The following is a 16,528-nucleotide window of genomic DNA, read 5'->3' as shown; positions in this document are numbered from 1 at the left end:
GTAGGAGAAATGGGGAGAAGGGCCAAGCATGGAACATATTTGGGCCAAGCATATTCTGGTGACAAACACTGGGTGGAGGTAATCATCCATTACTAGAGGAAGCGAAGGAGATAGCCCTGGACTGTAGGAGAGACCTATCTGCACATCCCATGCTTAGTTCCAGATGCTACTTTGCTCTTTGATTATGTGGCCAATTAGCAGTGCCCCCAGATGGTTGCTCTGCTCGGCAGGGCTTTGGCTTCTGGGGAAATTCTTCAGAAGAATCAGCTCTGGTACCAACGGAGAAAGAGGAAACTCCCAAGTAGGATGCTTGGGCCTTCCTTGCCAGAGCCACCTTAGAAACTCCATCCCATCCTGATAGCTAGATCTGATTTTTCCTTGTGTGTACATGGTGGACATGAGGCAGAACATTCTTCCACCAGGGTCTGAGCCCACATGCACTGGAAGGTTCTGTGAAAGCCCTATTGCTTTAAAGGAGAGTGGAGCCAGAAAAGGGGAAGGGGGAGGAGAGACAGGGATAGACCTCTTCTTGCTGGAACTGATCAAGCAGGAGAGCCAGTTTGGTGTAGTGGTTAAGAGCAGCAGGACTCTAACCTGGAGAACTGGGTTTGATTCCCCACTCCTCCGCTTGAAGCCAGCTGGGTGACCTTGTGCCAGTCACAGCTCTTTCAGGGCTTTCTCAATCCCACCCACCTTACAGGGTGATGGTTAGGAGGATAATAATAGCACATTTTGTAAACCGCTCTGAGTGGGCGTTAAGTTGTCCCGAAGGGCAGTATTGAATGTTACTATTATTATCATCATTTGTATAGCCCAGCCTCCAAAGCAAATTGGGAGTAGTAATTCAGGCCAGCCTTTATCATGGAAGCAGAGTTTGAAGAGAGAGCAGGTGTAGGGATTATAATAATGGATGATGACTAGGGAGTCTTGGGTTCAAAATCCCACTCAGCCATGAAACATGCCAGATGGACCTTGTACTCACTCTCTCTCGTAGCCTAACCTACCTCACAGGGTTGTTGTGAGGATAAAACAGAAGAGGAGAGAAGCATATGCACTGCTCAGATCCTTGGAGGGACTGTCAGATCAAAATGATAGATAAAAGCCCTCTGAAAACCATTCACTCAAAACTTCATATTGTTGAGGCTGCTTTTCATTTACAGGGGGAAAAAGCATTGAAGTTGTTACACATATATGCGCATCTGCTTACCTGTCTCTTGCCCTCACTAGAGAATAGCTCGCTGATTTTCTTCTGTTTGTAGACATCATTCTTCTCCAAGAGTTTCTTGTGCAGCCAGTCAGGATGTCGGACGCGAGGAACTGGGTTCTTCACCTGCCAGGAAACTGTATATTACTTTTTCGGCAGGTTTTTTCTAACTCTGCCAGGACTCTACCTATTCATGAGCAGAAGGAAGTCAACACTACTAAAAATGCACAGAACCACCTCCTAGACCTCCAGTGTTCCCATGTACTAACAAAGAAATCACGTGCTAATCAAGTCATACGTGCCAATTTTAGGTTCTTTACCCAAATCCTACATGCAGAACTATTTTCTGAAAGTGTAGACATGGTTGGGAATATACTATGCTTTCAAGCACGTGGAAATTGGTACAGAATCTGGAGGATCTTTGTTTTCATTTATATTTAGTATATATACACAGACTTGGCAAATAGTTCAGTTTTTAAAAAGATGGAACCTGCACTTTGGCTCTTCTTGCAGTAAATAGCCAATGTTACATAGGACTTTGCTCACCCAAACAAAACAACGTAAGGTGTACAAGTTCTTTAACTGATTATATTTAAAGTGCTAAAGGAGATTCAAAATAAAGAGAAGTACACAATTTGTTTAATATGACTTTTCTTTGTATAGAATTTTCCATGATAGGGAATACTACAAGCTCTAGGAGAAACCTTTAGGAAAAATCATTTGTAGCTATGGAACTGGTTATCATCAATATGCAGACCATACCCAGCTCTCTATTTTACTATCCAAGTCTCCTGGTGATGCTATAGAGGTCTTGAGTCACTGCTTGACAGCTATGATCAAAAGGCTGAAAGCAAGCAAACTGAAACTGAACCCAGACAAGATGGAAGTGACGCTGTTTGGAAAGGCAGAGATCTTGAAGGATACTCAGCTCCCCAGTTTCGATGGGGTTCAGACTTGCAGACTCATTTGAGAGACGAATACTAGATCCAGCTCCGCTGGTAGAGAGGCAAGTTAATGCAGCTTCAAAAAAAGACCTTCTCCCCACTCAGGCTAGCCTAGAAAGTGGCCTCCTATTATGATATGGCTGATCTGGATTCATGCCATGGTAACATCCAAACTATACTTCTGTAACATCCTGTATATAGGTCCTCCCTTCAAAGTTGTTTCTGAGACTCCAGTTGGTACAGAATGTCACAGCTGAATTATTATCAGGATCTTGGTGGAGCATGTATATTACCCCCCTTCTGCTGTCACTCCATTGGCTGCCCATCAGTTACCAAGCTCAATTCAAGGTTTTAACTACCACATGCAAAGCCCTTCATGGCCTTGGTTTCTCATATCTGTATGACTGCCTTTCTCTCTCTGATCTGCCACCGCAGCTTCGCTCATCGGAACAAGGTCTTCTGCAGGTGCCACCCTGCAAATGGGCAAAATCAACAGCTGCCTATAGCCACACTTCCTCGGTGGTGGCCCTCACCTTGTGAAATGGGCTGCCTGAGAAGGTCAGCAAAGCTCCTACTCTCCTGGCTTTCCACAAACTATGCAAAATGAGAGTTTTTTTCACACAGGCAATAGGACTGCTGTGCTGTGTGGAAATGGCTGAGAGAGAGGTTTGTGATAAAGAGACTGCAGAGACAATACTACACTGTCTGTTGCTGTAGGTATGCTCCTTCTGGTTATTTTCTGCATCATTTAATATGTCTTGTCAAATTGCTTGTGTTTTATTTCAGCACTGTTTTGGCTCTGTATTTGGATTTACGTTTGTATTCAGATTTCTGCTATCCATACCCTATTGTATTGTTTACTGAGTGTCCCAGCCATTGACCATATTAATGGTCTTAGTGAGAAAGGCAACTAGAAATAATATAAATAAAATAAAAATGGAACTAATTAGGAACGAAGGCACTCCCTCGTGGTTGGAAGCCACAATCTAGGCCCCACAGCCCCAACCACCAAGTGGTTAGAAACTTGAATGACAAATTATGTAGAAACCTAGATTTATATTGCACAATAAATGGATGCAGACTGCAAACAATCCTGACCGCATCATTAAAGTAGGATGGCCAACAGATACTGTATGAATATGTGGTAATCCAGAGATCCATTTGGGCTCCCACAAATGCATGGAACTCTTGTGAATTTGGGCTGTGCCATTCATTACCATGCAGGAACCAGCTCCGTGTGTAGCACCCCCACCATTCTGAAATGAGTGGGAAAGCTCAGTCTACACATTACATTTTCAGGTCTGAAACAAATATTAGACTACAGGCAGCAGAGTTTAATAGGGGGTCACTCTATAAGGGCCCTTCTGGAAACCCAGGTTCCCACTAACCATTCGCCCTTCTCCCCAGTCACCTGTTGCAGTGCAGCTGGGATGGTGATAATTTTCTGGATGGTGCTGCCCAGTCTCTCAATATAATAGTCCCAATCTAGGATCTGCAATCAAGATACAGAGAACTGTGGTTAAGCACAGCGAGAACAAAGAAACAGACTTGTGTAGGGGGAAAAACCCCTTTGTGCATTAGTGCCATCAACAACGGGAAACCCTGAAACCCCAAGAAAACAGCAAACATGGAGGGAAGTCCTAATTTATTTACCGTTCTGATGTCGAAATCCTGCAAGGAAGGGCTTTTGAGCCATTTCCGGAGATAGTGCCTTCGTACTGAGAGTTCTGCCTGGAAAATGGCCAGTGGGATGGCCCTGGGAAAACCAAAGAGTACATAAGTACTACTCACCCAAAAGACATGCAGAGAGCCCCCTCCAGGCCTGTTCATCACCACCGATATGGGCCTCAGCCCCTTATTTTCGCCTGTGTTTCACCCCCCCCTTGCCCCCATGAAACCTCTGCCTTTTTCAGTTCCTTGATATACCTCTCAGTGACTGGGGAGCCTTCTGGTTTCTTAGAGATGATAAATCGACAGCTCAGACCTGCATCCTTCACCATCTGGTCCCCCAGGAACTCGGCCAGGCGCTTAGCTGTGCTGATAGAGGTAGATTTTTGCTCTCCGTAATCCTCCAGTCTGCGTGACATGGATCGGTTTTCAGAGATCAGTTCAAATAGCTCTGAGTCAGGCATATTGGCAGCCTATGAAGAAAATTATGGTAAACAGTTGTCAGCTGTAAGACCTGCAGATGTTGCTCACAGGCAGAAAACTGGCCCTTGAAATACACATGGCACTCCACTGACTCTTGCCAATCACTTTGAGCCTCTAAGTGAAAAGCAGTGCTGCTGTTTACAAATACAAATTCTAATTTCTTTAGAAACTCAGAAACATAAAGCTGGAAGGGACCCCAACGGCTATCCATTCCAACCCCCTGCACAATGCAGGAAATTCACAGCTCCCTTCCTCCCTCCCCTCTGTGACCACTGCTCTGTGCACAGAGGAAGGCAAAAAACCTCCAGGATCCCCTACCAATGTGGCCTGGAGGAAAATTCCTTCCTGACCCCAAAGTGGCGATTGACATTATCCTGGGCATATAAGAAAGGGCTATGAAAGCCTAGAACTGGCTCATCCCTTCATGTCCTTCCTCTCCCAATCTGCCTAAATTCATATCGAGTCATGGAATCATCATTGCTTTAACACAGTCAAACCCACAATTCTCCTATGGCATAACTCACTTTGCTGTAAAGGACATCAAGCCAATAATCAGCCACTTTGGCAACCGATGCATAGACCTCCTCCAAGGTGGTGCCCTTCAAGAAAGCCTCAAACACAGATGACTGGAAGATCTTAACCAGCTGCAACTCGCCACGCCGCTTTACTTCGAACCCTTTCAGCTCAGCAAGCGAACCATCTTCATTAAACACAGCGTATCTAGGTGGGGGCATATCACATACATCAGCTTTCACAAGACTGGAATCTAACCCCAAATTGCCTGTGATATGTTGGGACATATAAGAGATCCCAACTTTAAGACTAGGCAAGAGTCCTCTCCAAGTCCCCATCTATTGACTATTTGATGTATTGTCGAAGGCTTTCACGGCTGGAGAACGATGGTTGTTGTGGGTTTTCCGGGCTGTATTGCCGTGGTCTTGGCATTGTAGTTCCTGACGTTTCGCCAGCAGCTGTGGCTGGCATCTTCAGAGGTGTAGCACCAAAAGACAGAGATCTCTCAGTGTCAAAACTGAGAGAGTCAAAACTGAGTTTTGACACTTGAGAGATCTCTGTCTTTTGGTGCTACACCTCTGAAGATGCCAGCCACAGCTGCTGGTGAAACGTCAGGAACTACAATACAAAGACCATGGCAATATAGCCTGGAAAACTTACAACAACCATTATTCACTATTTATCACTAATGTTTTGAGAATGAGTCCTGTCATTGTCCCGTTCCTGCTTGGTGCCAATTATGGACCTGCCCTACTATCTGTGAGCATTCCTCAAGCTTACCTTTTCTTCAGCTTCTTGCCTTCTTCCTTGGAGGCAGGCAGAATCATTGCCAGATACGGTCCATCTACTTCAAAGAAAATGCTGTTCTCTGAGCGAGAAACATAGGTGAGCGAGGCTGGGTCCACCAGCTCCTGATACTGATCATTTGTGAACCCTTCCTGTAAGCAGAGACCAACAGACTTATTTTCTTGCATTTCCAGTTCTGCATCCTAATAAGTTATCACTAAAGGCCTGGGAATCCAAGAACATGGACTGAAATCCAACTGTGGGTGACAAGGCACACCACTGTTTGCAGCCACAGCTTAGTCCTGTCTGGCTGCTCTGTTTCCAACACCTCCCGAGAGGGGGAAAAATCTGGCAGGGTGAAGAGAAAGTTCAGGGAAGCCCAGAAGCATTTGAATACCAAGATACTTTCAGAAAGACCAGACACAGTCCAGGCAGCAGATGTTTCGCAGAAAGGGGAGCGATGGAATGCAAACATCAGAACTCCAGCCATGGCTCCTGAATGAATTATGCAAACTAAGCCACTCTAGAAACTTTATTTCTTTTTGCTCTGGAAACATCAAGATGCATTTTAAGTTTTTATAATTTAACTATAATTCTTCCTTCGAAGAACTCAAGTTGAATTCTAGATGGTTCCTTGGTGACTCTACAGGACCTAAACAATGAACATATGAAACCACCTCACACCATCTAGCCCAGTATTATCTGCTCGGATTGGAAATGGCTCTGCAAACTCTCAGGCCTTCCCAGTCCTGCTATCGGAAATCCTTTTAGTTGAAAACACCAAGGATTGAGCCGGGACTCTTGCATGAAAAGCATGTTTGCCACTGACCCCTCCCAAGCTATTCTACTTATCTTAACCACTTAAAAATGGTTCTCCACACTGCAGTGAAATGACACCTCATTCCACAGGTATCCACGTAAAAATTAATATTGTAGAAGATAAATGCTTAATCAGGACTCTGCTGAAACTCAGAGGGCAACCTAAAACTGCCTCTCATAGGTCTACAAAAAGCTCTAGATAAAATTGTTCCAGTCTCCTTGGGTGTGGAATGGCCATTCATAGATTAATAGAGAACAGCCAGGAAGACAACCAGGCTGTCCTAAAATAAAGGCAAAAAGAAACCACCAAAATATATTAGCTTGGAATCCTTTTACCCAGGGTGCGGGGGGGAATCCTACAACTGTTGAATGAGAAAACACTGTCCTTTATGTGGGGGGAACAAAAGAGAAAACAAAAACATTGATATGACTTGTAAATGTGTTTGGAATTATGGTGGTTCTTCTGTGCCTTTATAAAAGTCTAACCTGGCCAACATACACTAAGGTATAAACAGAAAGTAGATTTGAATTGCAAGATGCCTAAGGGCTCCCCTATATACAGGGTAATTGGGAGTAGGCAGCCAGGAAAAATCTTGGGTTGTTAACATGAGGAAGAGTCCTTAAAGAGGTAAAAAGATGGTTTTGTTTCTAGAGGAGTACACTTTCATCTCTTTATAAGTTTCTTGTAGTGGCAGCACTAAGAAAGTTTTTATTTCTGTTATGAGAGTGATAGAAAGTAGCTTCAGAGATGAATTCCTCATTAAGGTCTAAAGACCTGAAAAGAGCTGTTTGGTGCCAGTTTGGTGTAGTGCAAAAGAGCCAGTTTGGTGTATTGGTTAAGAGCAGTGGGACTCTAATCTGGAGAACCGGGTTTGATTCTCCAGCTCCTCCACTCGAAACCAGCTGGGTAATCTTGGGTCAGTCACAGCTCTCTCAGAGCTCTCTCAGCTCCACCTCATAGGGTGATTGTCGTGAGGATAGTAGTAACATACTTTGTAAACCACTCTGAGGGGGGTGTTAAGTTGTCCTGAAGGGCGGGATATAAACTGAATGTTATTATTACAGGCCACTTCCTTTTGCAGAACATCATTTTCGAAAGGCTCAAAAGATGGCTTGCAGGCATAACGTGCCTATGACTGAGGCATAATGTTCCTCACCTTCACCATAATGTTCAACATTGCACCTGGATAGGAGATTGTCACTTTAGGCTTCTTGGCATTGGTTGACTTGATAACAAAATTTTCTGGGAAGCTGTTTGGAAGGACACACCAGATCCCATCAGTGTCCAGCTCCAGTGGTCTCCTTGAAAGATAAATAGGAGGGCATTTACAGATGGTGACAAGACGACATGTTACTGCTGCAAGAACTTAATGCTGCCGGAAGTCTCAAAGAGACATAATAATAACAACAACAACAACAACAACAACAACAACAACAACAACATCTGATTTATATTCTTCCCTTCAGAACAACTTAACACCCACTCAGAGCGGTTTACGAAGTACGTTATTATTATCCCCACAACAATCACCCTGTGAGATGAGTGGGGCTGAGAGAGCTCCTAGAAGCTGTGACTGACCCAAGGTCACCCAGTTGACTTCAAGTGGAGGAGTGGGGAATCAAACCCAGTTCTCCAGATTAGAGTCCTGTCACTCTTAACCACTACACCAAACTGAAAGACATCATCATCCAGAGACAGAGCTGTTGTGGCATAGTGGTTAAGAGGTTGGGCTGCAAATCAGCACTCAGCTGGTTTGAATCCCACTACTGCCCATGAGCTCTGCAGGTGACCTTGAGTAAGTTATTCCTCTCAGCCCCAGCTTCTCAGCTTTTTGTGGGGATAATAATAACACTGACCTTGTTCACCACTCTGAGTGGAGCACTAGTTGGTCTAGAAAAGCAGTACATAAACACAGTTATTATTATTATTGTCCTTCTTGTATCTGACCCACACAAGAAGTTTGTTTCTTTTTTATAAAGTGTGCAGACCAAAACAAAACCTTCTTCTTATGGATGGAACACAGCACAGGAACATCACCATAAAACAGGAGAAAAAAAGAAAAAGAACTAGCTGCTGCAGAAGAGAAATGCTCACAGTGGAATAAAATATCATCGCACCTTCATAGCAATTAGCTCTTCATTAGGATTCTTTGCCAGTGATTTGTTGTTGTTTTTATGATTCTGGAAAAGTGACTTGGACATTTTCTAAATAAAGTAGGAGAATTTTTAAAAAAGAGGGTCCAAAAGAGAGCTGATCTCAGCTAACTTCTGAACTGCTCACCCAATTTGTTCAATCAACTCCCTGGCTTGAGTGATGATGTTTGCTCCAGTGAAGCAGACAATTCCAGCCATTTCCATGGAGTACCACCGAGCCCTGGGAAGGAAGTAAAGAGAGCATAAGAAGAGCCCACCTGGATCAGATCACTGGACCATCTAGTCCAACATCCTGTTTCACACAGTGGCCTACCAGTTACCCTTAAGGGCCAACAAACAGGACACAGTGGCCAAGGCCTCCCCCTGTTGTTACCACCTAGTACTGCTTATCAGAGGTGTGTGTGTGTTATGTGCCATCAAGGCACCTCTGATCTATGGCTACCCTATGAATGAAAGACCTCCGAAACGTCCTATCATTAACAGACTTGCTCAGATCCTGCAAATTGGAGGATGTGGCTTCTTTTTATTGAATCAAGCTTTAGGTCTTCCTCTTTTCCTACTCCCTTCCACTTTAAGGAGGTTCCTTTCACTAACTATGGCTAGTAGCCATTGTGGAACCTATCCATCATGTATCTGTCAACCCCCTTTTAAAGCCATCTAAGCAGGTGGCCAGCACTACCTCCACTGGCAGTAAATTACTCACTAAGTAAATAAGTGTTTCCTTTTTTCTGTCCTGTACATATTGTCCATCAACTTTATTGGATGTCTCTGCATTTTAGTATAATGAGATATGGAGAAAAGTTCTTTCTACCACTTTGTCCATCCCATGCATAATTTCTATAATCTTCTACCATATCCTGCCTTCTTTTTCCTAAAGTCCCAGACTCTTCATATTTTCCATTTTTGAAAGGTTCTCCAACCTCGATCATCTTGGTTGCCTTCTTTTATACTTTTTCCATCTCTGCAATAAAGTTGTTGAGATATGCCAACTAGAACTGTGCACAGTATTTGAAATGAGTCCTCACCCTGGCTTTACACAAGAGCATTAAAATTCTGGCCATTTTATTCTCTGGCGAAAGACTGATGAGAAAAGGAGGTTCTGCCCCAGATCTTCCGCTGGGCAAATGATTTGTTTATGAACAGATTACAGTAACTGTAAACTACATCAAGGATGACCAAAAGGTTGACAGCTGGTATAGCATGGTGACTATGAAATGTGTTGCATTTGTATGCCTCCCAGAGTTTCCACAGCTTTTCTCCAATCTTTCCCAAACCCATTTTTTTTAAAAATCAGAAATTGAATATTATTGTAATAATCTGTGTTTCAGGTTCTCTGGATTGCCAACTTATTTTAAAAGAGTCAGTCTCTTGCCCCATTTCATTGCATAGATATAAAGCAAAAGGCAGATCTCTGCAACAAAAGGAGAGACTTAAAAAAAAGAAAGCTGGCAATTCAGTGAACCTGATATACAGTTTGTTATAAAAATATTCAAATGCCAGTTTAAACAGCCTGGAAAAGTCTTTGTCACCTAGGGATGGTGCCTTCTGCCAGGAAACTGAGGCAAGAAAATTATGAGGACATGTATCACGTCACTGTGCGGTATCAGCAGCTGCAGCACCATAGGGGAAATCACACAAGCCTGTTCTTGTGTGGAAAATCCCCAAGAAGATACTACAGAAGGACAGGTGAACTAGCAGTGGATTATAGAGAGTGCTTAGAAATAAATTTCTCTCTGTCTTTTAAAAGCCAGCCATTAAATTGTGAGGAAGATGATAGTACATCTATGGCTATTGCTTTCCTTTAAAAGAGACATGCATTCATGAATTTCCACCCCTCACTCACCCTTTTCGCATGACATAGCCGTAAAAGGAGTTGAGAATGCACTTGTGTGCCAGCTGCAAGGAGTCATACAAGATCTCCATATTCTTGCAGCGCTTCACTTCAGAGGCATCACCCATCTCCACCGCTGCAGCCAGTTTCTTCTTCCACACCTGGGAGAGGCAGATATAAAGGACATGCAACCCCTCCAAGCCACAGGCTGCTTCCAACCATCCACACCAATACCCTTAGTGATTTATCATGTGGCCAGATACAAAGCTGTAATTTATTGGCATAATCTCTGTCCAGGATTCAGAATCCAGCCAACGCTATGCTATGGTGGTAAGTCTTCTGAACGTAAAAGTGTAAGTGCTCTTTCTTTAATAACACAAAATTACTTTGATAGTACAATCCTAAGCAGAGTTATACACTTTTATGCCCACTGCCAATGGAATTAGAAAGGTGCAACTCTGCCTAAGAATGCACTATAAGTGCTGCAGTTCAGCTGAAAGGTTAGAGATAGTTTAAGCACAAAGAAATGAAGTAAAGAGTAGGGGTGTGCAAGCCAAAAATTTTCGGCTATAGCCGAAAGTAGAAAGCCGAAAGAAGATTCTCTATCGTTAAAGCCGAAAGCCGAAACAAGAATCTCTTTCGGCTTTCGGCTTTCGGCATTCTTTCGGCATTCTTTCGGCTTTTTTCTAAGGGAAAATGCCTCCGTCTTCTAGGACGCCTGGAGGAGGCATTTTCCCACCGAATAAGCCCAAAATTGGTGGGGACCTTCCTCTAACCCTTCTCTAACAACCACCCAAGTTTCAGACAGATTGGACTTTGGGGGGCCATGTTATGGCCCCCCAAAGCAGGTCCCCCCATCCTCCCATAAGAAAGCGAAGGAGCAGCATATTGTTAGCATGCTGCTGCTAATCTTTCTTCATTATTTCCTATGGGGAAAAAATGAAGAGGCAGGCTTCCTTTGCCAGGGGTGGCATTTTGCATGCAAAATGCCCCCTCACCCTCAGGGGCCCTTCTCCCACCCCTCCTCCCACCCCCCACCCAGGCTCAGCCTGCTCCCACTTGGGGGGGCCATTTCATGGCCTCCCCAAGTAGGTGCTCTAATCTCTACCACTGACAGCTGGGGGAGGCTTGTGTTGCCAGGGGTGGCATTTTGCATGCAAAATGCCCCCCAACCCTCTGGGGCCCTTCTCCCACCCCTCCTCCCACCCCCCACCCAGGCTCAGACTGCTCCCACTTGGGGGGGCATTTCATGGCCTCCCCAAGTAGGTGCTCTGCTCTCATCTCTACCACTGACAGCTGGGGGAGGCTTGTGTTGCCAGGGGTGGCATTTTGCATGCAAAATGCCCCCCAGCCCTCTGGGGCCCTTCTCCCACCCTTCCTCCCACCCCCCACCAAGGCTCAGACTGCTCCCACTTGGGGGGGGGCATTTCATGGCCTCCCCAAGTAGGTCCTCTCAGCCCCTAAAGTCCACCCCTTACAGCCCCACACAAACCCAATTCCCCCCCAGCTGCCACACACAGACCCAAATCCCCACATTAGCCCCTCACAGACCCAAATCCACCCCCACCTGCCCCACACCCATAACCCCAGGAACAGGCTGGCAAAGGCCAGCCCTCTCCCTTTGTTCCCTATGCTGGGAACTTCTAAACTCTCTTTCCCTGGGCAATTCTGCACAGCCCAGGGGTGCCACAATGGTGGGCACACTTCTGAGTGCCAGCTGGTCCCTGTGAAAGAGCACCTGAACCACAGACACCCTCCCTCAAATTCCCCCACCACCTACAGAGATGGCTGGCCAGCCAGCCCCATTGTTCCCTATGATGGGAACCAACTGCACAACAAAGAATAAAACAAGAACAACACAAAATAAAGTTTTAAAAAAATTATTTTCTCACTTCCAAAGTACAAGTAGGCAAAGCATTATGACACATTACACCAGCAGTCCCCCACACAGAAAAATTAAAACAAAACTCACTTAACATCAGAGAATCACAAAACACGATTCCTGTCAAAAACACTTTATTTCTTGAACAGCTTTAGGTTACACAGCAGGGGGGAACACCAAAGGGCATGGCAGCACTATCTTACACAAAAATAACACAACTCACTTAACATCAGAGAATCACAAAAGCACAATTCCTGTCAAAAACACTTTATTTCTTGAACAGCTTTAGGCTACACAGCAGGGGGGGAACACCAAAGGGCATGGAAGCAGTATCTTACACAAAAATAACACAACTCACTTCACATTAAAGAATCACCCCCAAAAAATTGCTGTCAAAAGCACTTTATTTCTGTAACTGCTTTAGGTTACACAGTAGGAAGGCACCACAGAGCAGGAAAGCAGTGTACTACACAAAAATAACACAACTCACTTCACATCAGAGAATCACACAAACACAATTGCTGTCAAAAACGGTGAAGTGGGTTGTATCATTTTTTGTAGTACATTGCTATCATGCCCTGTTGTGCCCTCCTACTGTGTAACCTAAAGCTGTTCAAGAAATAAAGTGTTTTTGCCAGGAATTGTGTTTTTGTGATTCTCTGATGTTAAGTGAGTTGTGTTATTTTTGTGTAAGATAGTGCTGCCATGCCCTTTGGTGTTCCCCCCTGCTGTGTAACCTAAAGCTGTTCAAGAAATAAAGTGTTTTTGACAGGAATCATGCTTTGTGATTCTCTGATGTTAAGTGAGTTGTGTTATTTTTCTGTGTGGGGGACTGCTGGTGTAATGTGTCATAATGCTTTGCCTACTTGTACTTTGGAAGGGAGAAAAAAAAATTTAAAACTTTATTTTGTGTTGTTCTTGTTTTATTCTTTGTTGTGCAGTTGGTTCCCATCATAGGGAACAATGGGGCTGGCTGGCCAGCCATCTCTGTAGGTGGTGGGGGAATTTGAGGGAGAGTGTCTGTGGTTCAGGTGCTCTTTCACAGGGACCAGCTGGCACTCAGAAGTGTGCCCACCATTGTGGCACCCCTGGGCTGTGCAGAATTGCCCAGGGAAAGAGAGTTTAGAAGTTCCCAGCATAGGGAACAAAGGGAGAGGGCTGGCCTTTGCCAGCCTGTTCCTGGGGTTATGGGTGTGGGGCAGGTGGGGGTGGATTTGGGTCTGTGAGGGGCTAATGTGGGGATTTGGGTCTGTGTGTGGCAGCTGGGGGGGAATTGGGTTTGTGTGGGGCTGTAAGGGGTGGACTTTAGGGGCTGAGAGGACCTACTTGGGGAGGCCATGAAATGCCCCCCCCCCAAGTAGGAGCAGTCTGAGCCTTGGTGGGGGGTGGGAGGAAGGGTGAGAGAAGGGCCCCAGAGGGCTGGGGGGCATTTTGCATGCAAAATGCCACCCCTGGCAAGACAAGCCTTCCCCAGCTGTCAGTGGTAGAGAAAAGAGCACCTACTTGGGGAGGCCATGAAATGGCCCCCCCAAGTGGGAGCAGTCTGAGCCTGGGTGGGGGGTGGGGGGAAGGGTGGGAGAAGGGCCCCTGAGGGCTTGGGGGCATTTTGCATGCAAAATGCCACCCCTGGCAACACAAGCCTCCCCCAGCTGTCAGTGGTAGAGATTAGAGCACCTACTTGGGGAGGCCATGAAATGGCCCCCCCAAGTGGGAGCAGGCTGAGCCTTGGTGGGGGGTGGGAGGAGGGGTGGGAGAAGGGCCCCTGAGGGTGAGGGGGCATTTTGCATGCAAAATGCCACCCCTGGCAAAGGAAGCCTGCTTCTTCATTTTTTCCCCATAGGAAATAATGAAGAAGATTAGCAGCAGCATGCTAACAATATGCTGCTCCTTCGCTTTCTTATGGGAGGATGGGGGGACCTGCTTTGGGGGGCCATAACATGGCCCCCCAAAGTCCAATCTGTCTGAAACTTGGGTGGTTGTTAGAGAAGGGTTAGAGGAAGGTCCCCACCAATTTTGGGCTTATTCGGTGGGAAAATGCCTCCCCCAGACGTCCGGGAAGACGGAGGCATTTTCCCATTGAAAAGCCGAAAGAAAGCCGAAAGAATCCCGAAACGTTTCGGCTTTTTTCTTTCGGCTACCCGAAACGTTTCGGCATTCCCCGAAACGTTTCGGCATTCCCCGAAAGAAGCCGAAACACTTTTATTTCGGCATTCTTTCGGCATTCTGAATGCCGAAACGCACATCCCTAGTAAAGAGTATCGCTAACTCACTATGGTAGTATTAGCTTTGCACTATGTCATTAGGCAGACAAACGGAGGCTCTTAAATCCATCCTATCACCTATTTATTAGATAGATGCCACATTGAAGTCAACTGCTCAGATAAAATTATACAAGTTCTTCTACCCCTCCAACCCCACCAAAAGTAATTTATTGCATGGCTAGTAAGCTGAATATTTTGCATAGCTTTCACCCATATGCCCTGACAATTCACTGGATATCTAGTAGACCTACCCTTTCAAAAAAGCAGCGCAGAGGTATGGGCTATTGTGCTAACAGAAACCGCTCAGTTACGTATCTTGCTGATGACTTGGCTTTATGACTGCTGTATTTTGTTCAGTGGTTTTAACATTTGTGGATTTCCCTCAGCATTTGGAAAGGAAACACATGAACAACTTTAAAGGCTATAACAGCCTCCTAAAATTAACAAGATCAAATGAATGGTAGCCAGTGAAAACAACAGCCTGCCATTCTACTAAAAACTTACGCTCATACCTCATGCTTTTAAAGAACTTGCATTGATTTTCACAACGCTCAGTGTGTGTGTGTGTGTGTGTGTGCGTGTGCGCGCGCGCGCGCGTGCACATGGGGCCCTGCATGCAGTGAAGCACCTTTTTTCAAGCTTTATTCTGAAGTTGCATTGCAATGGCAGGAGAGCAACTCATTGCCTAGCAGACTCCTTAGCTTCTGACAGTCTCAACAAGGGCCCATTCTACAAATCTTTACAAAGGCAAGGGCACCTTCTGGTAGGTCGCAGAACACACTGTGAGAAATCTGGAAAACAAGGAGTACCTTGTGTAGTCCCTTGAACTCATAGCGACGGTCCCGGAAAGCTCGCACAGTGTCCACGTAGAAAGAGTTTTCCCGCTGGCAGATGGTGGTGACGCGCTCCTCCACTTTGGTCACGTGGATTTTCTTGTAGGCCTTGCGGCAGTAATCTGTTCAAGATGGGAATATCAAGAGCTTAGTCCAAAACAGACAACTCCTAAATTGCAGCAGGGGGAATTCATTTCTCACCATCACTGGTTGAAGTGTAACAGACTTCATGAGAAAGCACAGCGCATGTTGTGTCACAACTTTCAAGATGACAGCTTGAGGAAAAAGCTCCACCAACATCAGCCAAGCCAAGCCAGTCCCACATATATGCCCCAGCATACAGAATTTAAAATTGGTTCACCTGCTAAGCGTTTCTTCTCATATTTGGCTTGCTCCTCTCGAGACAACTCATGGAATGCCCGGGGAGGGCCATCAGGGAAGAGAGAAGGGAACTTTTCTGACTCCAGCTGTTGCTGGATTCGGTGATACTCGCTGCGGCTTGCTGGCACTGCATTGGTGGTGGGGTGGAGAAAGACAACCATAAATAAACTGTACAATATGGGCTGAAGGATGTCTCAAAGGAGCTTTGCTTAGCCGAGTGAATGGCAGAGGTCAACAACACTCACTGAATTCTCCTCTCCATTGCCAGGTCATCCTCCTCTGACAATTAGCACCTGGCTTGTTGAAGTCACAGGCAGCACATGTGGCCTCATCTACCATAGCTGATGGCTGAAAAGAAAGCAGAGACAGGCTAAACTGGGTGTGGCAGAGGAGGCCGCAGCAAGTTCTAAGGCCCGGGAAACCAGGTTCTTTACACCAGGCCCAGCAGCAGAGGATGGACACACAAGCGGTATTTTACTAATTTCTGAATTTATTAAATTACTAATTCATAGAATCATAGGACTGGAAGGGTCCTCCAGGATCATCTAGTCCAACCCCCTGCACAATGGAGGAAATTCACAAGTACCTCCCCCCATTCCCCCAGTGACCCCTGCTCCATGCCCAGAAGATTGTAAAACACGGTCAGGATACCAAGCCACACTGGCCTGGGGAAAATTGCTTCCTGACCCAAAAGTAGTGATTGGCATTACCCTGGGCATGTAAGCAAGGGCCAAGAGAACTAAGCACTGATGTAACCCTTCCTGCCCTC

General features: G+C 45.6%; 1 protein-coding gene across 1 annotated transcript in view; it reads right to left on the bottom strand.

Annotated features, from left to right (window-relative positions):
• POLE (DNA polymerase epsilon, catalytic subunit) overlaps positions 1–16,528 on the bottom strand; it is a 53,533-nt gene that overhangs the window by 20,080 nt on the left and 16,925 nt on the right. Inside the window, exons 18-29 of the mRNA XM_054996785.1 lie at positions 16,005–16,107; positions 15,740–15,886; positions 15,355–15,500; positions 10,415–10,563; positions 8,699–8,791; positions 7,575–7,719; positions 5,593–5,750; positions 4,824–5,019; positions 4,075–4,289; positions 3,802–3,904; positions 3,560–3,640; positions 1,208–1,330 (exon numbers count right to left, since the gene is read on the bottom strand). Coding sequence (XP_054852760.1) covers positions 1,208–1,330; positions 3,560–3,640; positions 3,802–3,904; positions 4,075–4,289; positions 4,824–5,019; positions 5,593–5,750; positions 7,575–7,719; positions 8,699–8,791; positions 10,415–10,563; positions 15,355–15,500; positions 15,740–15,886; positions 16,005–16,107 — 1,659 coding nt within the window. The remainder of the gene's footprint in view (positions 1–1,207; positions 1,331–3,559; positions 3,641–3,801; positions 3,905–4,074; positions 4,290–4,823; positions 5,020–5,592; positions 5,751–7,574; positions 7,720–8,698; positions 8,792–10,414; positions 10,564–15,354; positions 15,501–15,739; positions 15,887–16,004; positions 16,108–16,528) is intronic.

This window comes from Eublepharis macularius, chromosome 13, assembly GCF_028583425.1.
Source record: "Eublepharis macularius isolate TG4126 chromosome 13, MPM_Emac_v1.0, whole genome shotgun sequence".
NCBI lineage: Eukaryota > Metazoa > Chordata > Lepidosauria > Squamata > Eublepharidae > Eublepharis > Eublepharis macularius.
The sequence above is the reverse complement of the archived record's forward strand: the minus strand, read 5'-3'. Positions and strand labels throughout refer to the sequence as shown.